General features: G+C 52.2%; 5 protein-coding genes and 3 pseudogenes across 5 annotated transcripts in view; 6 read left to right on the forward strand and 2 right to left on the reverse strand.

The window, feature by feature from the left end:
* The window catches only part of LOC103822130 (mas-related G-protein coupled receptor member H-like), a 26,138-nt gene extending 19,023 nt beyond the window's left edge, over window positions 1–7,115 (forward strand). The window contains exon 3 of the mRNA XM_050975018.1: window positions 6,053–7,115. The gene's annotated coding sequence lies outside the window, so the exon portion shown is untranslated. The remainder of the gene's footprint in view (window positions 1–6,052) is intronic.
* LOC108963099 (mas-related G-protein coupled receptor member D-like) overlaps window positions 1–25,674 on the reverse strand; it is an 84,613-nt gene that overhangs the window by 10,905 nt on the left and 48,034 nt on the right.
* On the forward strand, window positions 951–3,879 carry LOC103822238 (mas-related G-protein coupled receptor member H-like). Its single transcript, XM_030240451.2, is given in 4 exon segments — window positions 951–1,010; window positions 1,609–2,009; window positions 2,011–2,082; window positions 2,084–3,879. Coding segments are annotated over 4 exon segments (1,035 nt in total). The 3' UTR covers window positions 2,586–3,879.
* LOC103825852 (mas-related G-protein coupled receptor member H-like) lies at window positions 5,045–17,334 on the forward strand. The gene is made up of 2 exons (XM_050975026.1): window positions 5,045–5,143; window positions 15,621–17,334. The coding sequence occupies exons 1-2, from the start codon at window positions 5,138–5,140 to the stop codon at window positions 16,548–16,550; spliced, it is 936 nt and encodes a 311-aa protein (XP_050830983.1). The 5' UTR covers window positions 5,045–5,137; the 3' UTR covers window positions 16,551–17,334.
* On the forward strand, window positions 5,170–6,061 carry LOC127059660 (uncharacterized; annotated as a pseudogene).
* Window positions 7,561–25,674, forward strand: part of LOC103825828 (mas-related G-protein coupled receptor member B4-like) — a 26,787-nt gene continuing 8,673 nt past the window's right edge. Inside the window, exon 1 of the mRNA XM_050975015.1 lies at window positions 7,561–7,586. The gene's annotated coding sequence lies outside the window, so the exon portion shown is untranslated. The remainder of the gene's footprint in view (window positions 7,587–25,674) is intronic.
* Window positions 18,832–20,107, forward strand: LOC103822236 (mas-related G-protein coupled receptor member H-like; annotated as a pseudogene).
* The window catches only part of LOC115485413 (uncharacterized), a 34,624-nt pseudogene continuing 32,740 nt past the window's right edge, over window positions 23,791–25,674 (reverse strand).

Below are 25,674 nucleotides of genomic sequence, written 5' to 3' on the forward strand. Positions count from 1 at the left end.
ATGGGAGTTCTTTCTCAGAAGCACCCAGAAGCTTGCACAGTGCTGTGAACACTTCAAGCACTGCCAGCATTCCAGTGCCACCAGCAGCTCTCTGCTGCTGTAGGGACAATGACCCCTCAGGGTAGATAAATGAGGAATGGTAGAAACCTGCTAAGAGAGGGAAAGCATTTGGGGAACATGCCCTTTGGAAGAGAGTTTCTAATGAGGAGGGAATGAGGAGCCATTCAAAGAAATCTGCATGTCAAGCTACTTCCTCTATGGCAGAAAAAACAGGTCAAGACAAATAACTCCAAGGAAGTGAAATTTTGACGTAACCAAAGATACAATTTCTGACTGGCCCACCAAGCCTTGCGAAACAACACCAGGACAGGGCACAGAGAGGGGACAGCAGGACGGGAATGGGGAGCTCCTGGCGATCTGGGCACTTTTTCCTTCATGTCCCTGACCTGCCAGGAGCTGCTTTAGGACATGGATATTAGGGTATTAATCCATTATAACCACATGTTGGCATTGAAAAGTTTTTCTTATCTAATACATAAACTCCATTTTCCTAGAACTCATTTCCATGCATCCACCTCCTCCTACAATCCTCCTATGATCCTGGAGGTTTATTACAAGGGGTCTCTCTCGTGGTCATATTCAATGAATGCTGCCATATTAAATGTGCCCTTGCCTTGAACTTCCCTCTGGCCATGCACTGTTGCTTCTTGTTCCAGAATTTGCCCCAAAATCACTGCAGGCCTCCTTATCTGTTTCTGCACTGGTTCCTGCCATGTTTGTCATCCTGTGTGCCAGCCTTTATATCCTGTGAGAAACAACCACCCACTTTTGAAAATTTTTATAGGTTTATTAAACCTTAACAAAAACTGCAACTGAAGGACTAAATAAGGAGAAGCAGGCCTGGGAGCTTCCCTCTTGACTGCCTACCACATTGCTGCCCCATCTTCAAGATGAATGCTTCACCTTTGATACCCCAGGGGTTGCATCAGCTAAACCTGGCCCCTCCCAAAGTCTGTCTGTCAGCCCTCCTTTGTGTTTATTGGTGGAGCCTGCCTTCTTGCAACTTGACTGGAGGGTCAGGTGTTGTCATGCTGCACCTCTTCCCCCTGCAGCAATAAGCTTTTGTACACCCCTTCTTTCTCCCTGTCCTAGATGACTCAGGGTCTCTGACAGCAACAACAGAGAGGGGGGAGAAGGGGACTATGGGGAGAACATGGGACATCTAAACATCAGACTACAATAACATAATTATGCATCAATAAAGCTTCTGTTAATATTCACACAGTATTCATCCCTTGTGAGAGCAAATCATCTCATTATCCATGTATAACACATCCTTTAAAATTTTGGCCATTTTGTTTTTGAACAACTTCAGAAGAACTGAAAATGTTTATTCTCTATGTTATTTATCAGCCTCCTGCTAACCAGCCCGATACTCCCAACTCCCTCTCCCACACCACAATTTCCACTACCCTTCTCCCCTGCACATCTCACTCCTCCCCAGTCCTCCTCCTCCCATATCATTCCCACTGCAGGGAGCTGCTGAGGAGCTGTGTGGTCGATGCCTGGATTCTCCAAGTGCTGACTGCCCACCCACTCTCACCATAGCCAGGGGCCACATCCCACTGCCCGCCCACCATCCATCCATGGGGACGAGCATTGGGAACCCCCGCCATCTCACCCAATGAAGGGGATGAACTTTGTGAGACAGATGCCACCAGCATGGCCACACACAGTGTGACACTGCTCATCTGCCTCTGTGCCATGGCTGGGAACAGGGCTGTGCTCTGGGTCCTCAGGTTCCGCATCCACAGGGACACCATGAAACCCATCACTGCCTACATCCTTGATCTGGCCACCATCAACTTTCTTTTCCTCATCCTTATGGTCCCCTCCACTCTGCTCTTCCTGCTGGACGATTTCTCCTGCTATGCCATCATGCCCCCACCATCCATACATTTCCTTTTCCTCCTCTGTGTGATGTTCTACACCATAGGGCTGTACCAGCTGACGGCTGACAGCCATCAGCACTGAGAGGTGCAGGTCCCTCCTCTGCCCACCTGGGCTCTTCTGTCACCTTTCCCAGGACCTCATGGGTGGTGGTCAGTGCCGGGCTCTGGGCCTTTTCCATTGCTGCCATTTCTGTGGTGAATTCCCTGTGCCAGTCACAGGAACACAAGCTCTGCAATGGGGCTCTCATCTCCCTCTACATCCTCAACTTCCTCATCTTTGCTCCATCCATGGTCATCTCCAGCACAATCCTCTTCATTCATTTCAAGGGTAGCTCCCAGCAGCAGCAATCCCAGAAGCTTGACATCATTGTCTTCCTCGCTGTGCTCCTCACTCTCCCCCTCAGTCTCTGGAATTTCCTGCAGCAGCTCAGCTACCCCACTGTGTCCCCCCAGGTTGTTCTCCTGTTTGCCTGCATGCACAGCAGCATCAACCCCTTCATCTACATCTCAGTAACAAAGTGCTGGAGGCGCTGCTCCACGGAGTCCCTCAGGGAGTGCCTCCAGAAGGTCTTTGAGGAGCCAGAAGGGAGCAGTGCCCCAGTAATGATGCCACCAGGGACACAGGGGGTCTGAGCCTGTTGAACCCTTCAAGTGCCTCGATGCAAGACATTGACTGAGGGTTTCCTTGAGCCATCAGAATACTAAATATCCATGGTGTTATCCTCCTGCTCCTGTACTCCTGCAGGAAAAGGGAGCACAGGCAGTGACAAGGACCATGTGGGAGGAATTGTTTGCAGGGAGCACATCAGAGCATGGCTTTGATCCTCCCTCACAGGTCCTAGAGCACTTTACCCCCAAAAGGAAACATTCCCAACACGGCTGTGATCCCAAAATTCCCCCTGGCACCTGGTTCCTGCATCCCACTCAGGTCTGATATCAATAAACAGCACCATGAACCCTGAGCTGCCTTTGCCCCCTCTGCCAGCACTTCCTGGCTTCCTCTGGCTCCTGCTGCCAGCCTGGAATGTGGCTGGAGGGAGGGGACACAGCCATGGCTTGTGTTCCCTGGAGCAGCCATGATCCCCAGTACCCAGAGCTGGGCTGCCACGGACACGATGGCCCAGGGGCTCAGCATTCCCCACCCTGAGTTCTCTGTGAGTGTCACAGTAGAGATTTCCCTGCTTCCGGATGGAGCCGGGCTGGCGGGGGCGTTGAAGCAGCCCCGGGAGGTCTGTGCGTGTCAGAGGGTGCAGGAGGCTCCAGGAAGGATCTGGATGCTGCTGATCCCAAATGTCCTAATTGGAGAGCAGCAGAGCCTGACGGGCAGAGCTTCAACCCGGGGAGCGGCCATGGCACAGCAGGGAAAGCGGGGTACAGATGGGGCTGGGAAGGAATACCACACATGGCTGAAATAAACTTACAAACATGATGGAAAGAATTACAAAACAGCACACACAGAAGATCTCCCTTTGTTCTGTGTGTGGCAAGATATTACAACAGGGGTTTTATCCATCATAACCACACATAGACATTAAAGTGTGTTTCTTATCTAATACACAAACATCGCTTCCTAGAACTAATTTCCATGTGTCCTCCTCCTACTGCGAGTCCATTCCTCGCCCTGGAGGGTCATTCATAGGGCCCTCTGGTGGTTGCATTCACTGAGTGCTGAGATATTAAAGGTGACCTTGCCTTGAAGTTTTCCTTTGGCCACGCACTGTTGCTTCTTGTAACAGAACCTGTGCCAAGACCCCTGCAGGCCTCCAAATCTGTTTCTGCACTGGTTCCAGCCACATTCATCATCCTGTGTTCACCTGAGGAGCACATTGGAGCTGGGCTTTCCTCCTCCCTCCTGGATCCTAGAACCCTATGGCCAGGAGGAGCAGGGACACTACTGGGGCCCTGGTGGAGCAGAGGAGGAGTGGGGCTGTCGGGGGAAAAAAAAATCAGCCCTGGGTGGGTTCTGGGGTGTCAGAGCAGGCTGGAGGGGTCAGGAGAGGGTCAGAGGGGATTGGAGGGGGTCTGGATGCTGGCAAAGCCAGAGGAGAGAAGAGCTTAACACACTCAGAGTGGGGGAGTGGCTCCATCTGGGAAAGATGTGGGATGTGATAGGATGGGGTGAGGATGGACAGCAGGGTGGGAATGGGGTGCAGAGATGGGGATGGGATAGGATATGATAGGACAGGGACCAGCTCAGCCCTGCTTCCTTGGGCCCAGTGAAGGCTTTGGCAATGATCACAAGCTCTTTCCGGAACTGGAGTTACTTCTGACAAGCACACAGCTGACTCACCAGCACTTCCAGCATTGTCAGCATTCCAGTGCCACCAGCACCATCATCATCCCTCTGCTGCTGGAGGGACAGTGACCCCTTCGGGAAGGGAAACAAGGAATGGTAGAAACCTGTAGGGAAAGGTAAGACAGTCAGAGATTGGGACATTCTGCAGGGAAGGAATGTTTCTCATGAGGAGGAAATGAGGAGCCATTAGGAAAATATTTCATTTGGAGCTTTTCACCAAAGCCACACCCTCTCTAGCAATAAATAAAAACAAAAACCCAAGATGAAGAACTCTGACGTTCTCACATAGGCAAAGATTTCCAACTCCCCTTTGACTCCACTGAGCCCTAGGGAGTAACACCAGGACAGGACACACAGAGAGGAGCCAGCACGACGGGCGTGGGGAGCTCCTGGTGATCTGGGCACTTTCTCCTTCATGTCCCTGACCTGCCAGGAGCCGCTTTAGGACATGGATCCCAAAGGAGCAAGAGGTACCAGGAAGTGCCGCTGATCTGCACTGACCCCTTTGCCTGCTGCTGCCCCACAGGGAACAGGTCAGTGGAATGTTTTCCTTCCTCCCTACCCCACCTTCCTCTCCTGCAGCAGCTGCTCTGTTCCTGCCACCCTCTCCCAGTGACTGCAAAGCCCTCCCCAGCTCCCCCTCCTCTGCTCTATGCTTTGCTTCTGTATCCCCTGCCAAACAGCCCAATCCTCCCATTTCCCTCTCCCAGTCCACAATTTCCACTGACCTCCGCCATTGCACATCTCACCCATCCCTACTGAATCCTTCCCACCGCAGGGAGCTGCTGAGGAGCCACATGGTCCATTCCTGGATTCTCCAAGCACTGACTCTCCATCCACTCTGACCACAGCCAGGGGCCACATCCCACTGCCTGCCCAGCGTCCATCCATGGAGGTGACCACTGTGTTCCCATCTCCTGACTCCACCACTGAAGGGGACGATCTGTGTGCAATAGATGTCACCAGTGTGGCCATGCACTTTGTGACACTGCTTATCTGCCTCTGTGGGCTGGCTGGGAACAGGGCTGTGCTCTGGCTCCTTCAGCCTGAAAAGTGGCAACTGGCGTCTTTGATCTGACTCTTGCTGACTTCCTCTTCCTTCTCCTCACAGTCTGCACATCCCCCCTCTTCCTGATGGAGGACGTGTCCTGCTCTCCTGTCATGCCCTTCCTGTACCTGCATCTCCTTTTCCAGCTCTCAGTGGTCTCCCACTACTGGGGACTGTTCCGGCTGACAGCCCACAGCTTAGGAAAGGACGTGGCCTCACTCTGCAAGCTCTGCTGCTGCTGCTGCCAACTTCCCAAGCGCCTGATGTGGGTGGTGTGGAGGTCATTCCTGCAGCGACATTCCTGTGCCCATCACATGAGCAGAAGCAGTGCCGGGCAGCTCTCATCTCCATGTACTCCATCATCCTGCTCCTCTTTGTTGCAGCCGTGGTCATTTCCCGCACAATCCTCCTCATTAAGACCAAGTGGGGCTCCCAGCAGCAGCAACCCAAGAGGCGTGACATCGTTATCGTCATCATTGTGTTCCTTACACTCATTCTCATCCTCTGCAATTTCCTGCAGCAGCTCGGTTACATCACTGTGTCCTCCTAGGTTGTTTTTCTGCTCTCCTGCATCCACAGCAGCATCAAACCCTTCATCTACTTCTTGGCAGGGCAGTGCTGGAGGCCCTGCTCCATAGCATCCCACTGGCTCACCCTCAACAGTGAGCAGAAAGAAAAAACTGCTGGCAGAAATTATGTCCCCAGCCTGCTGACCCCTTCCTGCTCTGATGAAGGACCCCAGGAGAGTGGCTGAAGGTTTCCTTGACTCACCTGATGAATAAATATCCACGGGATCACCCTCTCTGTGGTGGTGTATTCCTACAGGAGAAGGGAGCAGGAGCATTGCCTTGGGTTATTTTTGTGGAATGCTCTGCAGGGAGTACTGCCATGAAGCATGGCTTTCCTCCTCCCTACTGCATCCCCATGGCTCCAAGCAGTGCAGCTGGGCTAAGTGCTGTTCCCCAGCTCCATTCCCCATGGGATGCTCCTCATGGCCTCAGCCCCAGGGAATGAACTCCATCTCCCTTGGCTCAGCAGATGAGTTTGATGGTGTTTTAAGGGAGATCTTGCCTGCAAAGAATGGGACACCTTAATCCCTGAGGACACCCCCAGCACGGAATAGCAGTGATTTCCCAAATCCCTGTGGGGCTGGTGCCTCTGGATGGCAGGAGAGGGGTTGGAATCACATGCAGCATCCTTCCCCTTCTGTCTTTTTTTTGAATTTTCTTTTAAGCTTTGGAGTTTTTCTAATACTCTGTATTAGAGTACTGTCTTCATGCTGAAATTTGTAATGCTGATCTCTGACCATTGTGGGCAGTCACAGCCTGAAGCGCTGCACAGGCTCCAGGAAGGCGGGACGGAGGTGGAAAAATGGAAATATGTTGGAAAAGTGGAATGGGTCTGAATGTGGGGGCATGGATTACCAGGGGTGGCTTACCAAGAGGGTACAATGCTGTTACTAATTTAGGCAGTGTGGCCCTGGCCATGCCTCTGGCTGTGAGCGGGCACTGAGCACTGTTCCTTCCACCTTGTTACTTGTTGTACTTCAACAAACTTCTAAAAATTCTAAAAAGTGAGGCGTTGTTTCTCAAAACAAAGAAAAAGAACACTTGATTCGTATGGAAAACAAAAAAAATCAAGATCAACAACACTGAAGCTGTGGAACTCTATGGAAGCCAAAGATGTAAAACCACTTCCGACTGCCCTGTGATTGCACCGAGCCCTGGGAAAACAGCAGGACAGGACACACAGAGAGGAGCAAGCAGGATGAGAATGGGGAGCTCCTGGTGATCTGGGCACTTTCTCCTTCATGTCCCTGACCTGCCAGGAGCCGCTTTAGGACAGGGATCCCAAAGGAGCAAGAGGTACCAAGGAGCGCCACTGATCTGCACTGACCCCTTTGCCTGCTGCTGCCCCACAGGGAACAGGTCAGTGGAATGTTTTCCTTCCTCCCTAGCCCACCTTCCTCTCCTGCAGCAGCTGCTCTCTTCCTGCCACCCTCTCCCGGTGACCACAGTGCCCTCCACATGTTGTCCTCTGCCCTGTACTCTTCCCTTCTGCATCTCCTGCTGAATACTCCAAGCATGCTGCCTCCTTCTCCCCCCACCACAATTTCCACTGCTCTCCTCCCCTGCACATCCCACTCCTCCCTAATGAATCCTTTCCACTGCAGGGAACTGCTGAGGAACTGCATGGTCCATCCCTGGATTCTCCAAGCACTGACTGCCCATCCACTATGACCACAGCCAGGGGCCACATCCCACTGCCTGCCCAGCGTCCATCCATGGAGGTGATCACCGTGTTCCCATCTCCTGCCTCACCCACTGAAGGAGACAATCTGTGTGAGACAGATGTCACCAGCACGGCCACACACAGTGTGACACTGCTCATCGGCCTCTGTGGGCTGGCTGGGAATGGGGCTGTGCTCCGCCTCCTTGGCTCCTACTGTTTGTACAGGAACAGCACCATTCTTTACATCCTCATGCTGACTCTTTTAGACTTCCTCTTCCTCCTCTTTCTGTTGCCCTCCACTCTGTTCTTCCTGCTGGAGAATGTGTCCTGCTCTATTATCATGCCCTTGGGCTATGTGTGGTTGCTTTTCAGGGTGTCACTGCTATCATACAGCTTGTGGCTGTACACGCTGACATTCATCAGCATCAAGAGGTGCAGGTCCATCCACTGCTCGCTCTGGCTCTGCTGCCAGCATCCCCAGCAGCTGTTGAAGGAGAATCATGCCCTGCTCGGAGCCTTCTTCAGCACTCTTGTCATTGTCATTGGCACAATAACTTCTCTGTGCATGTTCCAGCTATCTGAGCACTGCTGGGTGTCTCTCATCTCCATGTACACCTTCAACTCCCTCCTCTGTGCTCCCTTCATGCTCATTTCCAGCACAATCCTCTTCACTCATTTCAAGCCCGGCTCCCAGCAGCACCAACCCAAGAGACTCGACATTGCTATCTGCCTCATTGTGCTCTTCACTCTGCCCCGCAGCCTTTGGAACTTACTGCAGCACCTTGGCTACACCACTGTGCCCTCCCAGGTGGCTTTCCTGCTCACCTGCACCCACAGCAGCATCAACCCCTTCATCTGCTTCTTGGTGGGGAGGTGCTGCAGGCCCTACTCTGTGGAGCCCCTCCCACTCTCCCACCAGAGGGTCTTTGAAGAGCCGGAAGAAAACACTGCCCACAGCTGCTGTCTTAAATAGCATGAGTTCTAATGTCATTATAGTGTAAGGATTTCATATTGTCAGAGCTTCTTCCCTCTTTGACATCTCTTGCAAGCAGCTCCTCTAAGCACGGCCTGTTCCCGGTCCTTGCAGCAGTAACCTGACACTTCTGGTTCCAGACGCCACCAATCCACTCTTTTATACCACTTGTTCTTATTGGCTGCAGGTGTGGCCTGTTAAGATCAGGCCTGCTTCTAGTCTTTAGTAATTGGTCTAGTTGCAACTCATTGGGGGATAAGATTACCTCTTATACCGCCTTAATTTACCCATACTGTATCCCCCTACACACAGCCATGGTCCCACCATGGACACGGGGGTCTGAGCCTGCTGATCCCTTCCACTGCACTGCTGAGAGACCCTGGGACAGTGGCTGAGAGATTCCTTGAGTCTCCTGATCAATAAATCCCCACAGGGTCACCCTCCCTGTGCTGGTGCATCCTCAGCCCCTTTCCAGCCCGCTCTGGGCTCTGATCCGTGCTTGGGAGGCCTCAGCCTTGAGGAGCAGCCCCTGGGCTCAGCTCCTGTGGCGCTGATCAGAAACACCCTCTGCTCCCAGGAGCTGCTGCTGTCCAACCACCTCCTGGGGTTTTATCCACAGCCTTGGAAATGACTGTGCTCCCCTGAGTGCCACAGCATCCCTGCTCTCCCACTGTCACAGGAGCTGCCGGCCCCAAGTGTGGCCAGGGTGAAACATGGCTGAGAGTGACGCCCATCCCTTGGGGCCCTGGGAGCAGCAGCCCAAAAGGAGACCCTTGGAGCTCTCCTGGCCCAGCAGCGCTGAGCAGAAGCTCCCTGGCCCTGGGGCCTCTCCGGGCTGGGATCTCTCCCGTCTGCTGCCCTCGGCTGATTCCCGAACGCCGAGGGCTCCTGGGCCCATCCCCCCAGGGCTCGAGGCCCAGCCCTTGGCACAGGGAGAAGATGCCAAGGGATCCGCAGGGAGCATTTCACTGCCTGCCAGGGGAATCTCTCACAGGCACCTTGCACTGACCCTGTCTGTCTGTCTGTCTGTCTGTGTGCACACACGTCTGCATCTGCCATGGCAAATGTGGCAGCGATGCTGCTCTCTCAGGTGTGGCAGTGCCTGAGACATCTGAGCGGGTCAGGCCTGGACGGAACTATCCGGCATAAATAAGGTTAAATTCAGAGGCGGCTCTGGTGGTTGTATTCCCTGAGTGCTGTGATATTAAAGGTGATCTTGCCTTGAAGTTTTTCGTTTGCCATGTGCTCTTACTTCTGGTTTCAGAACTTGCCCCAAAAATGCTGTTGGCCTTCTTATCACTTTCCCCACTGCTTCCAGCCACATTTATCATCCTGGGTCCACATCTTTACATTCTTTTATCTTTCTTCCCTCATAGTCTTTAAGCAACTTCAGGGGAATTGAAAACGTTTATTCTCTGTTATTTATCAATCCCCAGCAAACCAACCCAACCCTCCCACCTCCCTTTCCCTCCCCACAAGTTCCACTGCCCTCCTCCCCTGCACATCTCACTTCTCTCCACTGAATCCTTCCCACTGCAGGGAGCTGCTGAGGAGCCACATGGACCATCCCTGGATTCTCCAAGCACTGACTGCCCATCCTCTCTGACCACAGCCAGGGGACACATCCCACTGCCTGCCCAGCATCCATCCGTGGAGGTGAGCACCATGACCCCCCCTGCCAACTCATCCAGTGAAGGGGATGATCTGTGTGTGATTGATGTCACCAGCATGGCCATACACAGTGTGACACTGCTCATCTGCTTCTCTGGGCTGGCTGGGAACAGGGCTGTGCTCTGGGTCCTCGGGTTCCGCATCCACAGGGACACCATGAAACCCATCACTGCCTACATCCTTGGCCTGGCCATCTTCAACTTCTTCTTCCTCATCCTTATGGTCCCCTCCACTCTGCTCTTCCTTGGGGAGGATTTCTCCTGCTATGCCATCATGCCCCCACCATCCATAAGTTTCCTTTTCCCCTCTTCTGGATTTTCTGCAGCGTAGGGCTGTACCGACTGACAGCCATCAGCATCAAGAGGTGCAGGTCCCTCTTCTGACCACCTGGGATCTTCTGTCACCTTCCCCAGGACCTCATGGGTGGTGGTCAGTGCCAGGCTCTGGGCCTTTTCCATTGCTGCCATTTCTGTGGTGAATTCCCTGTGCCAGTCACAGGAACACAAGAACTGCTGGGGGGTTCTCATCTCCCTCTACATCCTCAACTTCCTCATCTTTGCTCCATCCATGGTCATCTCCAGCACAATCCTCTTCATTCATTTCAAGGGTAGCTCCCAGCAGCAGCAATCCCAGAAGCTTGACATCATTGTCTTCCTCGCTGTGCTCCTCACTCTCCCCCTCAGTCTCTGGAATTTCCTGCAGCAGCTCGGCTACCCCACTGTGTCCCCCCAGGTTGTTCTCCTGTTTGCCTGCATGCACAGCAGCATCAACCCCTTCATCTACATCTCAGTAACAAAGTGCTGGAGGCGCTGCTCCACGGAGTCCCTCAGGGAGTGCCTCCAGAAGGTCTTTGAGGAGCCAGAAGGGAGCAGTGCCCCAGTAATGATGCCACCAGGGACACAGGGGGTCTGAGCCTGTTGAACCCTTCAAGTGCCTCGATGCAGGACCATGGGGCAGTGACTCAGGATCACCCTTCCACCTTTATTCTGGCAGGAAAAGGGAGCAGGGGCAGTGACAGCAGCCATGTGGGAGGGATGCTCTGCACAGAGCACATTGGAGGATGATTGGAGCTTTGCTCTTCCCTCAGAGGTCCTGGAGAACTTTACCCCCAAAAGAATCCTTCCCAACACGGCTGCGATCCCGAAATTCCCCCTGGGACCTGGTTCCTGCATCCCACTGAGGTCTGATATCAATAAACAGCACCATGAACCCTGAGCTGAACCCTGAGCCATCTTTGCCCCCTCTGCCAGCGCATCCCAGCTTCCTCTGGCTCCTGCTGCCAGCCAGGAATGTGGCTGGAGGGGACAGAGAGGTAGTTAGCCAGGAATTTTGTGACTGTTTAGAAATTTCGTAATGAACTATGTTTAATTAGTTGAGGCATATTTGACTCTGGATTTTAGCTGGTTTTGATTTACATCTGTATTGCCTGAGTGTCATTAGAAATCCCCATTGATCCATAGCCCGTAGAGGACTTAATCAATAGTTGGAGAACAAAATTCAAGAATGTAATTTTTAATGGCTATCATATAACTAGAAATTAATTGGACGTCATAGAATAAAAATGGTATATTTAGAGAATTAGGAATTCAGAGGCCTGTACACGACAAAAGGTTTGATAATGAAATGGAAGAGATAAATTATAATGGCAATAAGGGAGCCATTTCCTAGGCTTGTGCAACTAAGAAAACTTAAGAAAAGGGAATTGTCTAACCAGAACATCAAATTTGATAAAATATTGTTTAGCAGGAAAAAACCTGAGTTATGCATTAATCTAAGAGAGACGTCATATTTTGTTAGTAATTGAAAGAAACAAGGAAACTATAACATGATGTAAATAATTGGGAGCATTTTGGGTGTATCTCTAAAAAATCTTGGATTTTATACTGTATAAAAATGTATGGAAATTGTTGTTTCTCTGAACATATCTATGGCGAATATATTTCCAATATGTTCACAATTTTGACTCAAAATTTTTACTAGACTAACACGCGTTTGCTGTAAGACTTCAACATCTTGCTGTCAGAGGGGACAGAGCCATGGCTTGTGCTCCCTGGAGCAGCCATGATCCCCAGTGCCCAGAGCTGGACTGGCATGGAAACGATGGCCCAGGGGCTCAGCATTCCCCACCCTGAGTGCTCTGTGAGTGTCACAGAAAAGATCTCCCCAAGTTCATTAATTTTTAATTTTGTGAGCCAGGTGCAAAGGTCTCTCTGCCTTCAGAAATTCTTCCTCTCCACTGCCTTCAGCTGCTCCCTCAGCAGGCTCAGGTGGTGCAGCAGCAAGGAGAGGAGGAGGCCGTGGTCCTCAGCACAACCTCCCCCTTCCAGGAGCAGGGTGACACCTGTGTTTGTCACCATGGGCTCCAGGGGCATCACCTCCCTGCCTGGGGCTTCCCTGAGGTCATCAGCCCCACCACATCCCACACCTTCTCTCCAGCCCCACCACCTCCCAGACATTCTCTCCAGCCCCACCACCTCCCACACCTTCCCACCACACCTTCCCAGCAGCTCCATCATGTCCCACCCCTCCCACACCACCCTCCCATCCCACTCCCCATGCAGCCCACCCACCTCCCGTCCTTCCCATCCCTCCCAGCCCCGGGCCTGAGGCTCCAGTCCCTCCCCACGGGCTGCTCACCCCAGGCTGCTCTGTAAGGCTTTGGGGCACTGCTTCTCTTGGAGATGCCCCTGCCCAGCTCCATCCCTGCTGTCCAGCCCCCCAACCTCCTTTGGACAGAAACAAGAGGCCACAGAGGGATGGCTCCACTGCTGTTCATTGGGCTGGAGAAACATGGAATTGCCAGGAGGAGCAGAAACACTGCTGGGGGTCCTGAGTGGGGCAGGAGAGGAGCAGGGATGTCTGGAGGGGAAAGCAGGCTGGGGGGAATTTCTAGAGGATGTCAAAGGGAGGCATGATGCCTTAGGATTTTAGCCTTGCTATTTTTGATATCCTGTACTGCATTGGTGCATAACTCTAAACTCCATGGAAAGTGTTAGTTAACTGTCCTCACATGTTGGTCAGACAAAACAATCCCTCTAGGCCTGCAGTTCAAGGACATCCTACTGCCTCAGGCCCAGAAAAGTACAGACAGAAGTGAATTGGGGGAGGACAAACTGGGGCTAAATGACTTCATGACCTGAAGCTGTAATTGGAGGATTAACCCCTGATTTGTAAATGGACCAAACTTATATCTGTCTGAAAAACTCATGGCCATTGCCCATTTTGGGTGTAGCCTCTCTTGGAGGCTTTGAGTGCCCAGGGGAACCTTTTGAAGGCCTTTCATCAATGCCTCCTTTTATTGTGTTCATCTTGTCTGGCCTCTGTTCTAGGGAGCCAGCCCAAGGCACCAGGCAGACAGGGGCTGGAGGGGGCAGGAGGGCTCTGGGTGCCACCAATCCCAAATCTCCCACTGGACAGCAGCAGAGCCCAACAGGGCACACCTACAGCCAGGGAGTGGCCAGGGACTGGGAAACCATTGGGATGGCATGGCACGGCATGGCATGGCATGGCATGGATCTGAAGTGATACCAAAATCAGACAGAATAAAGTTCCTAACACCCTCTAATAATGTTACCAAGGGAAGTATTAGGCAGCAGGACAAGCAGAAGGATGTCTCCATATTTCTGTGTTTGTTGCGAGACTTTACAAGAGTGTTTTTATCCACTATAACCATACAGAGGCGTTAAAAAGTTTTTCTTATCTAGTACATAAACACCATTTTCCTAGAACTCATTTCCATGCATCCATTTCCTACTGGGCATCATCTGATGCTCCTGAAGGATCATTCAGAGGGGTCTCCGGTGTTCATATTCACTGAGTGCTGTGCTATTAAAGGTTATATTGCTTTGACCTTGCTTTTCCTTTGGCCATGCACTGTTGTTTATTTTTACAGAACCTGCCCCAAAACCACTGCAGGCCTCCTAATCTGTTACTCTACTGGCTCCAGCCATATTTATCATCCTGTGTGCTCCTGAGGAGCACATCGGAGCTGGGCTTTCCTACTCCCTCCTGGGTCCTAGGATCCTCTGGCCAGGAGGAGCAGGGACACTACTGGGGTCCTGGGTGAAGCAGAGAAGGGGTGGGGCTGTCAGGAGGAAAAAATCAGCCCTGGGTGGGTTTGGGGGTGTCAGAGCAGGCTGGAGTGGTCAGGAGAGGGTCAGAGGAGGTTGAAGGGGATCTGGCTCCCGGCAGTGCCAGAGGAGAGCAGAGCCTGACAGGCCACACTCAGGGTGAGGGAGCAGCTCCGTCTGGGAAAGCTGTGGGATGTGATAGGATGGGGTGAGGATGGAGAGCGCGGAGGGAATGGGGTGCAGAGATGGGGATAGGATAGGATAGGATAGGATAGGATAGGATAGGATAGGATAGGATAGGATAGGATAGGATAGGATAGGATAGGATAGGATAGGATAGGATAGGATAGGATAGGATAGGATAGGATAGGATAGGATAGGATAGGATAGGGACCAGCTCAGCTCTGCTTCCTTGGGCGTGTTTTGTCAATGATACCAGAGCTGCTCAAGGAACTGGAGTTACTTCTGACGAACACCCAGCTGAATCATCAGCACTGCCAGCACTGCCAGCATTCCAGCACCACCAGCAACCCTCTGCTGCTGGAGGGACAATGATCCCTCAGGGAATAGAAACAGGGAATGGTAGAAACCTGTCAGGAGAGGGAAGGCAGTTGGAGAAAGGGACATTCTGCAGGGAAGGAATTTTTCTCATCAGGGGGAAATGAGGAGCCATCTGCAAAATATTTCATTTCACAAAAGCCAATTCCTCTCTGGCAAAAAAAAATTCCCTTGGTAAAGAACTCTGAGGAAGTGAAATTCTGATGTAGCCAAAGATGCAATTTCCAACTCACACCATCACTCCATGGAGCCCTGGGGAGCAACACCAGGACAGGGCACACAGAGAGGAGTGAGAGGGATGGGAATGGGGAGCTCCTGGTAACCTGGGCACTTTCTCCTTCATGTCCCTGACCTGTCAGGAGCCGCTTTAGGACATGGATCCCAAAGGAGCAAGAGGTACCAGGAAGCGACGCTGATCTGCACAGACCCCTTTGCCTGCTGCTGCCCCACAGGGAACAGGTCAGTGGAATGTTTTCCTTCCTTTCTACCCCACCTTCCTCTCCTCCAGCAGCTGCTCTGTTCCTGCCACCCTCTCCCGGTGACCACAGTGCCCTCCACATGTTGTCCTCTGCCCTGCACTCTTCCCTTCTGCATCTCCTGCTGAATACTCCAAGCATGCTGCCTCCCTCTCCCCCCACCACAATTTCCACTGCTCTCCTCCCTTGCACATCCCACTCCTCCCTAATGAATCCTTTCCACTGCAGGGAACTGCTGAGGAACTGCATGGTCCATCCCTGGATTCCCCAAGCACTGACTGCCCATCCACTCTGACCACAGCCAGGGCCACATCCCACTGCCTGCCCAGCGTCCATCCATGGAGGTGACCACCGTGTTCTCATCTCCTGCCTCACCCACTGAAGGAGACAATCTGTGTGAGACTGATGTCACCAGCATGGCCATACACAGTGTGACACTGCTCATTTGCCTCTGTGGGCTGGCTGGGAATGGGGCTGTGCTCTGCCTCCTTGGCTTTCGCTGTTTGTACAGGAACAGCACCACTCTTTACATCCACATCCGGACTTTTTTTGACTTCCTCTTCCTCCTCCTTCTGTTGCCCTCCACTCTGTTCTTCCTGCTGGAGAATGTGTCCTGCTCTATCATCATGCCCTTGGGCTATGTGGGATTCCTTTTCAGGGTGTCACTGCTGTCATACAGCTTCTGGCTGTACACGCTGACAATCATCAGCATCAATAGGTGCAGGTCCATCCACTGCCCGCTCTGGCTCTGCTGCCACCGTCCCCAGCACCTGTCATGGGTGGTCCTTGCCCTGCTCGGGGCCTTCTTCCTCACTCTCATCACTATCTTTGCCGTGATGCTTTCTCTGTGCATGTTCCAGCTATCTGAGCACTGCTGGGTGTCTCTCGTCTCCATGTACACCTTCAACCTCCTCCTCTCTGCTCCCTTCATGCTCATTTCCAGCATAATCCTCTTCATTAAGGTCAAGCCTGGCTCCCATCAGCAGCAGCCCAAGAGATTTGACATTGTTATCTGCCTCATTGTGCTCTTCACTCTGCCCCGCAGTCTCTGCAATTTCCTGCAGGAGCTCGGCTACACCATTATGCCCTCCCAGGCTGTTTTCCTGCTCGCCTGCATCAGCAGCAGCATCAACCCCTTCATCTACTTCTTGGTGGGGAGGTGCTGGAGGCCCTGCTCCATGGGGTCCCTACGGCTCTCCCTCAGGAGGATCTTTGAGGAGCCAGAAGAAAACATTGCCCACAGGGATGATCCTGCCATGGACACAGTGCTCTGAGCCTGCTGATCCCTTCCACTGCACTGCTGAGAGACCCTGGGACAGTGGCTGAGAGATTCCTTGAGTCTCCTGATCAATAAATCCCCACAGGGTCACCCTCCCTGTGCTGGTGCATCCCCAGCCCCTTTCCAGCCCGCTCTGGGCTCTGATCCGTGCTTGGGAGGCCTCAGCCTTGAGGAGCAGCCCCTGGGCTCAGCTCCTGCGGCGCTGATCAGAAACACCCTCTGCTCCCAGGAGCTGCTGCTGTCCAACCACCTCCTGGGGTTTTATCCACAGCCTTGGAAATGACTGTGCTCCCCCAAGTGCCACAGCATCCCTGCTCTCCCACTGTCACAGCCACGGGATGGGATGGGATGGGATGGGATGGGATGGGATGGGATGGGATGGGATGGGATGGGATGGGATGGGATGGGATGGGATGGGGAGAGGTGTGGAGATTAAAACTGGGAGTGATACCAAAATCAGCTGCAATAAACTTTCCAACACAATGGGAAGCATTAGGAAGCAGGAATTCTTTGCCTCCAAATGACACACAGAAGGATCTCTCCATATTTCTGTTTGGGTGAGAATTTAGGACTTTACAACAAGGTTTTTACCCATCATAACCACACAGAGACATTAAAGTGTCTTTCTTATCTAATACATAAACATCACTTTCCTCAGACTCATTTCCAGGCATCCACCTTCTCCAAGTCCTTTCCTGATCCTAGAGGTTCATTCAGAGGGATCTCTGGTGGTCAGTAGTCACTGAGTGCTGAGATATTAAAGGTGAACTTGCCTTGAACTTTTCCTTTGGCCATGTGCTCTTGCTTCTTGTTACAGAACTTGCCCCAAAACCCCTGCAGGCCTATTAATCTGTTTCTGCACTGACTCCATCCACTTATGTCATCCCGTGTTCTCCTGAGGAGCACATTGGAGCTGGGCTTTCCCCCTCCTTCCTGGGTCCTAGAATCCTCTGGCCAGGAGGAGCAGGGACACTGCCGGGGTCCTGGATGGATCAGAGCAGGATCAGGGCTGTTGGTGGAAAACGGGGCCCCAGGGATGGTCTGGGATGTTTGAGGCAGATTCAGAGGGGTCAGGAGAGGGTCCGAGGGGTTGGAAGGGTCCGGAGGCTGGCAATCCCAAATCTCCCCACTGGAAGACAGCAGAGCCTGACTGGCCACCCGGCTCTGTCTGGGAAACCTGTGGGATGTGACAGGATAGGGTGAGGATGGAGAGTGGGGTGGGAGTGGGGGTGGGGATGGGGATCGGAGGAGGAAGCTGCTCAGCTGTGCTTCCTCGGCCCAGAGCATGTTTTGGCAATGATCTCAGAGCCCTTCCTGGAACAGGAGATGTTTCTGAGAAGCAGCCAGCTCACTCACCAACACTGCCAGCACTGCCAGTATTCCAGTGCCACCAGCACCACCAGCATCCCTCTGCTGCTGGAGGGACAATGACTCCTCACGGTAGATAAAGGAGGAATGGTAGAAACCTGTCTAGAGAGGAAAGGCAGTTGCAGAGTGGGACACTCTGCAAGGCAGGAGTGTTTCTCATCAGGAGAGAAAGAAGAACCAATCACAAAAATCTTCATTTAGAGCTTCTGACAAAAGCCACTTCCGGTATAGGGGAAAAAAAACCAAACCAAACCAACCAACCAACCAACCAAAAACCAAAACCAAAACAACAACAACAACAACAACAACAACAAAACAACAAAACAAAAAAAAAAACCAAAAAAAAACAAAAAAACAACACCCAAGATAAATAACTCAGAGGAACTGAATTTCTGAACTAGGCAAAGCTGCAGTTTTGGATTCCCCCACTCCCCCCATGATTCCACAGAGCCCTGGAATGCAACACCAGGACAGGGAACAGAGAGCAGCCAGCAGGAAAGGACTGAGGAGCTCCTGGTGATCTGGGCACCTCCTCCTTTATGGCACTGACCTGGCAGGAGCCGCTTTAGGACATGGATCCCAAAGGAGCAACAGGTACCAGGAAGCGCTGCTGTTCCTGCCACGCTCTCCCAGTGACCGCAGTGCTCTCCCCAGCTCCCTCTCCTCTGCCCTGCACTTTCCTTCCACATCCCCTGCCAAACAGCCCAATCCTCCCATTTCCCCCTCCCACCCCACCATTCACACTGCCCTCCTTACCTGCACATCTCACTTCTCTCCACTGAATCCTTCCCACTGCAGGGAGCTGCTGAGGAGCCACATGGTCCATCCCTGGATTCTCCAAGCACTGACTGCCCATCCACTCTGACCACAGCCAGGGCCACATCCCACTGCCTGCCCAGCGTTCATCCATGGAGGTGACCACAGTGTTCTCACATCCCGTGTCACCCACTGAAAGGGACAATCTGTGTGAGACAGATGTCACCAGTGTGGCCATGCACTTTGTGACACTGCTTATCTGCCTCTGTGGGCTGGCTGGGAATGGGGCTGTGCTCTGGCTCTTTCACCTAAAAAGTGGCAACTCTGGCATCTTTGATCTGACTCTTGCTGACTTCCTCTTCCTTCTCCTCACAGTCTGCACATCCCCCCTCTTCCTGGTGGAGGACGTGTCCTGCTCTCCTGTCATGCCCTTCCTGTTACCTACGTCTCCTTTTCCAGCTCTCAGTGGTCTCCCACTACTGGGGGCTGTTCCGGCTGACAGCCCACAGCTTAGGAAAGGACGTGGCCTCACTCTGCAAGCTCTGCTGCTGCTGCTGCCAACTTCCCAAGCGCCTGATGTGGGTGGTGTGGAGAGCCATAACTGGGTCTTTTCGCTCTTTTCACTGTCATTCCCACAGTGACATTCCTGTGCCCAGCACACGAGCAGGAGCACTGCCAGGCTGCTTTCATCTCCATGTACACCCTCATCCTGCTCCTCTTTGCTGCACCCCTGCTCATTTCCTGCACAGTTTATTTCATTCATGCCAAGCAGGCTCCCAGCAGCAGCAACCCAAGAGGCATGCCATGATTATCATCCACATTGTGCTCTTCACTTTCCTCCAATTTCCTGCAGCTGGGCTACATTGATGTGATCACCCAGGTTGTTTTCCTGCTCTCCTGCATTCACAGCAGCAACAAACCCTTCATCTACTTCTTGATGGGGAGATGCTGGAGGTTCTGCTCCATGCTGTCCCTCCATCGCTCCCTCCAGAGGGTCTTTGAGGAGCCAAAAGAAAACACTGCTGATGGTGATGATCCTGCAATTGACACGGGGTCTGGGCCTGTTGCTCCCTTCCACTTCTTTGCTGAATGACCCCAGGAAAATGGCTGAAGGTTTCCTTGAGCCTCCTGATGAATCAATATCCACAGGATCACCCTCCCTGGCGTGGTGTATTCCTACAGGAGAAGGGAGCAGGAGCATTGCCTTGGTTGATTTTTGTGGGAGGCTCTGCAGGGAGCACACTGGAGCATGGCTTTCCTCCTCCCTCCTGGATCCCCATGGCTCCAAGCAGTGCAGCTGGGCTCAGTGCTCTTCCCCAGCTCTATTCCCCATGGAATGACCCTCATGGCCTCAGCCCCAGGGAATGAACTCCATCTCTTTGGCTCAGCAGATGAGTTTCATGGTGTTCTCAGGGAGATCTTGCCTGCAAAGAATGGGACACCTTAATCCCTGGGGTCACACCCAGCACGGGGTGGCAGTGATTTCCCAAATCCCTGTGGGGCTGGTGCCTCTCAATGGGAGGAGAGGGGTTGGGATCACAGGGAGCATCCTTCCCCTTCTGTCCAGCAGAGCCAGCCCTCCATTCCCAGCTGATGGGAAGGGACAGCAGGTGGGGCTGCAGAGCTGGGGAGGGAACAGCAACATTCCCTTATCCTCTCAGTGGGAATTTGCTACAGTCTTGAATTCCAGAATTAAACCCTTCTGAATATCAATGAGCAGGGTGGATAGTGGACTCCACTAAACTCTTGTGCCTGTACCAGAAAGAACATGGAATATGGAAATTCCCATCACCAGATGTTTGCACCATTTAGTTGCACAGAGATTAGGGGGTTTTGCTGCTCTTCTGCAGAATGGGCCCCTCCATCCTCTGGTTCCCCAGCATCAATGCCCAAGGATGCCCCTGACCCCCTCCATCCTGAACCTGGCCACCCTCAGCAGGAGCTGCACAGCCACTCTGCACAGCAGCTTCTGCCCCAGCCCAGCCTGTCCTGATCTTTGTCATTCTGTAACCACCCCTCAGTCAGATTTGGATTCATGGTTTTGATTTCTTTCAACTGTGGTGGTTCCAGCCTCTGAATTTGTTGAATGAACAACATCCAGGCTTCACTGCAGAGCCTGTCCCTGTTAAACAGTGTCCAAAATGGCTCATTTCCTTCTTTTATCCCATCCTAAAGCCTCTGGCTGGTCTGTGAGCAGGGCAGGTACCTGTCTCATACCAGAGCCCTTCCTAAGGCACGTGCCTGCAATGGTTGGGGTGATGTTGACAGTGCCAAGAGCTCCTCATTCCTCCTGGGAGAGACCTGGGCAGCAGCCACATCTCTTGCTCAGGGGGAAGTTGTCCCTCCTTTTCCCACTGCCTTAAATCCAGGGGAAAGCAACGTGCCACTGCTTCTGGAAAGGGAAGTGAGAGTGAAAGCCGTGGGTGGTGAGTCAGGCTTTGGAGACACACATGAGGTTAAACACCTAAGGAACATTTCCTCACCGAGTTGTTAATAATTACAGAAGAGACTTTGACATCTGAGAGGGTTTTTCTCTCCCTGACTCCCATTTTCCTGTCCTTTGGAAAGACAAGACTTTCCAAGGTCTAACCTCTTGTCCAGAGATGAATAACTCAGCCAGGGTGTCCCTCCCAAGTCAAGCACAGAAGGACCATTATCCTTCCATGTACTTTTTCTGCTTCTCAGAACCTTCCTTGTCTCCTGGGTCACCCAGGACACTCCCTACCTGAGCTTCCCTTCAAAAGAGCAAGACTTCAAAGCAAAAGTTTTCCTGGCTGTCCCTGCCCATGGCAGAAGGAGAGATGGAATGAGATGATCTCTATTGTTCCTTCCAACCTGTCCTGGGTGACTATATGATGCTGAATTGTTTCCCCATTCATCTGTTTAGCCCAGAAATAGGTTTTGCACATTTAAAACTGGTTCTTGAGTGTAGGTGAGACAGGGGGTAGCACGGTCAGGACGGATGGAGATGGGAGATCTCTGAAGCCAGGTCATGGAACCTGTGGTTTATTGCAAAGGGCGTGGGTACAGGGCCCTGCTGGGAGCTGCCAGCTGCAGCTCGGAGCAGGCCCGGGAGAAGAGAGAGGTAGAGAGGATGAGAGGGTAATAACGCAAAAGGCAAGAGCTAAGAGCATAGAAAAGTAAGTAAGAGTAAGGGAGCAAGAGTAAGAGTAAGAGTGCGAAGTTCCTGTTACAATACAATAAATCATCTTCTGTGTTGAATATTCTGATTCTCACTGAGCAATCTAGTACAACACAGAAATCCTATAGCATTTACATACAGCCTATAAGAATCACTACATTACCATACTGTGCTACATTTTAAACCCTAAAAACTACTCTTCAGACCCCTTCTGCCAAGCTGGCAGGGTCTGCTTGGACCCTTGGACCTGCCTGCTTGCAGAGGGTCTTGTATCATCAAAAGGGGATTACCTCCAGCCAGCCACACCATTGTTCTCCCGTTGTTCAGTAACTAAGGGATCTCAAAGCTTGCTTTCATTTCAATCTCGCTTATAGATTCTATATTCTCAAAATCTTTTGCCAGGCAATCATATTTGTAAGGCTTTCCTGTTTCATCTTCCCCAACACTTGAGCAAAGAGGGGGAGAGAAGATGCAGCAGTTTGTTTGCAGAAGCTGCGCTCACTCCTCCACATTCCTGCTCCCAGACCATGCTGTCTGTAGCACAGGCATGACACAGAGAGCTCTCCTTTGCTTTTAGGATTTTTTAGCCAGCTGAGGCAGAGAAGTTTTCTTTTTTTTTTTTTTTTTTGAGCTATTCAAACCTGCTCTGGACTGAAAACCCAGAAGAACACCAGGAGCTCACACCTGTGGCCCACCAGGGCCTGGGACACGGCATTTTCCAGCACTGGAGGGACTGATCAGAGACTGAGTGAGCCCAACTACACCCCCCAACAAGGACTTTCTGCATTTGCCAACTCTTCAGAACAGCAAGAGATTTTCTTGATTAATATTGTTTTCATTTCTTGTGCTTACAAATACTTTCCTTGTTAAATCAACAGTTTTTTCCACTTTTCTCTAAGGAAATCTTTTCCTGAACCAGCTGGGGGAGGGACTGCTTGAATTCGCTTTCTAGAGGGATCCCATTTCCTCCCACATTTACCATAAACTAGGACACAACCATTCCATGATGATTCCTCATGACATCCAGCAGCCAGGACAGGCAGGAGTTCCCCTGCTGCACACAGCACCAGCCTGACAGAGCTCAAGGAGCATTTGCACAATGATCTCAGGCACAGGCTGGGATTGTTGGGATGTCCTGTGCAGATCCAGGAGCTCATCTCCATGATTTTTGTAGGTCCCTTCCAACTCTGGATATTTTATGGCTCGATTTTATGATGCCTCTGTTTCATGATGATTCCACCTGATGATGGTGCCACTGTGTTGTCCCTATTCCATGGCTCTGGCACATCCTCAAAAGCCCTCTGGAAGGCAACACTAAGAGGGGGTGAATTCCTTTGCACAGCTCCCAGCCAGGAAGTAAATCAGAGGGTGGGCACTGCTCTTGGCACAGGCGAGCAGGAGAGAGGTGCTGGGGGTAAAGAGAGAGAAGTCAAACGCCCTCAGCAAGAGCCAGTGCCCAAAATCAGCAGTGAAAAAGGGGAAGGAGATGACAGGAGCAGGGCACTGAGCTTCCCTGGGAGCTGTTCCCATGAGCAGCACAGGAGCCTGGCCAGCAGGGCCAGAGCAAAACAGGCCAGGGTGAGCACTGAGAAGAGGCAGCTCAGGACTGTGATGCTGTTCACAGGGGTCCCAGGATGAGGGAAGAGACGAGAAAGTTGACTCCATGTCTCAGAAGGCTTGATTTATTATTTTATGATATATATTATTTTAAAACTATACTAAATGGAGAGAAGAAAGGATTTCATCGAAGGCTAGCTAAGAATAGAAAAGGAATGAATAACAAAGGTTTGTCTCTGACTGAAACAGTCTGGACAGCTGGACTGGGATTGGCCATTAATTAGAAACAACCAGATGAGACCAATCACAGATCCACCTGCTGCATTCCACAGCAGCAGATAAGAATGGTTTACAGTTTGTTCCTGAGGCCTCTCAGCTTCTGAGAAGGAAAAAATCCTAAGGAAAGGAATTTTCATAAAGCCTGTCGGCGACACAGGACCAAGGCCATGGGCACCAAAGGGCAGAAATGGAGGGTGACAGTGAGCAGGAAGGAGAGCAGCCAGAGCAGGGCACACTGGGAGCAGTGGCAGGACCAGCAGGACACAGGCAGGACAAACAGAGCTGTGACAGCACTGAGGGCTGTCAGACAGGAGACAGTGGCAGTGAAAGCCAAGAGGATGGGGACCTTCAGCCCAGCTGTCACATCCCATGAGCCCAGCTGGTGGCAGAAGCTCTCAGGGACAGAAAATATCCCCAGGGCAATGGTGATGGAGAGCAGGAAGGTGAAGCCAGCCATGGCCAGGTTGAGCACACAGGGGCAGATGGGGTTCCTGTGGATGCAGAAGCAGAGGAACCAGAGCACAGCCCCATTCCCAGCATCCCACACAGGCACAGCAGCAGCAGCAGCGTGACAGGCACTTTGCTCCACTGCCTGCTGGCACACTGGCTCCAGTTGTCGTGGCTCTCCTCATCCCAGCTCCCCTAGGATGCCTTCCCACTGGGCTGGCTCCAGCAGGCACGGCTGGCTCCCTCCGTGGCAGGGGACAAAGTGCTCATGGTGACACCTCTGCTGCTTCTCCTCCCCTCACACAGATGGAGCGGTGACAAACAGAGACACCTGGGCAACGCTGCTGTCCCCCAAACGTGGCTTTTCCATCTTTTCCTATCCACAGCTTCCATGTGGAGCAGCACTGAGAGGGGTGAGGGACAGGACAGATGGCAAGTAGGATGTCCGAGCCAGGTCTGGTGTGCCTGGCACAAAAGCCAGGGAGATACCTCCTTCCTGGATGTGGACAGGACAGAGCTGGAGGAGGAAAACAATTGGAGAAGAAAGGAATTGCCCATGGAGATATCAGAGAACAAATGGCTTTGGGATGGATCTGATTTGGACTTTCAGATGTCAGTTGATATCACTGAGCTGCTGGATTCCTTCAGCAGGACACTTGTTTCAATATTTCCTCCCCTTCCCACAGCATTTCCAGCTTTTAATTCCCTACAGACCTCAATTCTGCCCCCAAAATCCATGACCACGTTCCACCCAATGAGGGGGCCCTGATTCAGGTGGAAGAGAAGAGTCTGACCTTGTTTCCTCCCGCAGCCTGGAGAACTTCCCCACACTGCACTCACCTCACCTCCCACCCTCCAGCTGCTGTCCCTGGGCCGGGATCTTCAGGAGGTTCCCTGGAATGGTCCCTTGGGAAAGGGGAGCGCAGCCCGCGGGTTGAGCCCGAGCAGTGTCTGGCGCGGGCTCTGTCCCAGCTCCTGCCACAGCCCCTGCTCTCCTGCTGCCTCGTGTTCTCCAGGGCTCTCACACACAGGCAGCTGCTTCAGAGCCTGGCACGGGATCAGGGCTCTGCTCCTCACCTGCTCTTCACTCTGCCCAGCAAATGAGCAACAGGAGAGAGCCTCAGCAACCAGACCGATGCACAAAGCACTTTGTCTCCAGCTCAGCTTCTCTTCCATTTAAAAGCAACTCCAATCCCAAAATCTTGTCTTTTTAACTGCCTGAACTTGCCCCCTATCTTTCCTGGGCTGGATCCTTAGGTCTCTGCACTACAAATGTGCTGTTAAACACTTCTTTTAGATTCAAATCTAGTTTTCCTATGTGTACACCACAGTTTTGGTGGTACTTCACCTTCACCACACAGTTTCCAAGAGAATTCATGCAATAATCAATTCTGTGCATGAGCTGGGGCACTGGCACACAGCAAGAGGATGATTTAGGATTTCAGCAATATCATTTCTTCTGAGAAGGACCAAATCACTGCTGCTCTCTTGGCTTTAATCCTTAGAAAGTTGCAGGTTTCCTTTTGAGTCATCCTCTACACTCCCTCGGGATTCAGAGAACATCCTACAG

This window comes from Serinus canaria, chromosome 5, assembly GCF_022539315.1.
Source record: "Serinus canaria isolate serCan28SL12 chromosome 5, serCan2020, whole genome shotgun sequence".
NCBI lineage: Eukaryota > Metazoa > Chordata > Aves > Passeriformes > Fringillidae > Serinus > Serinus canaria.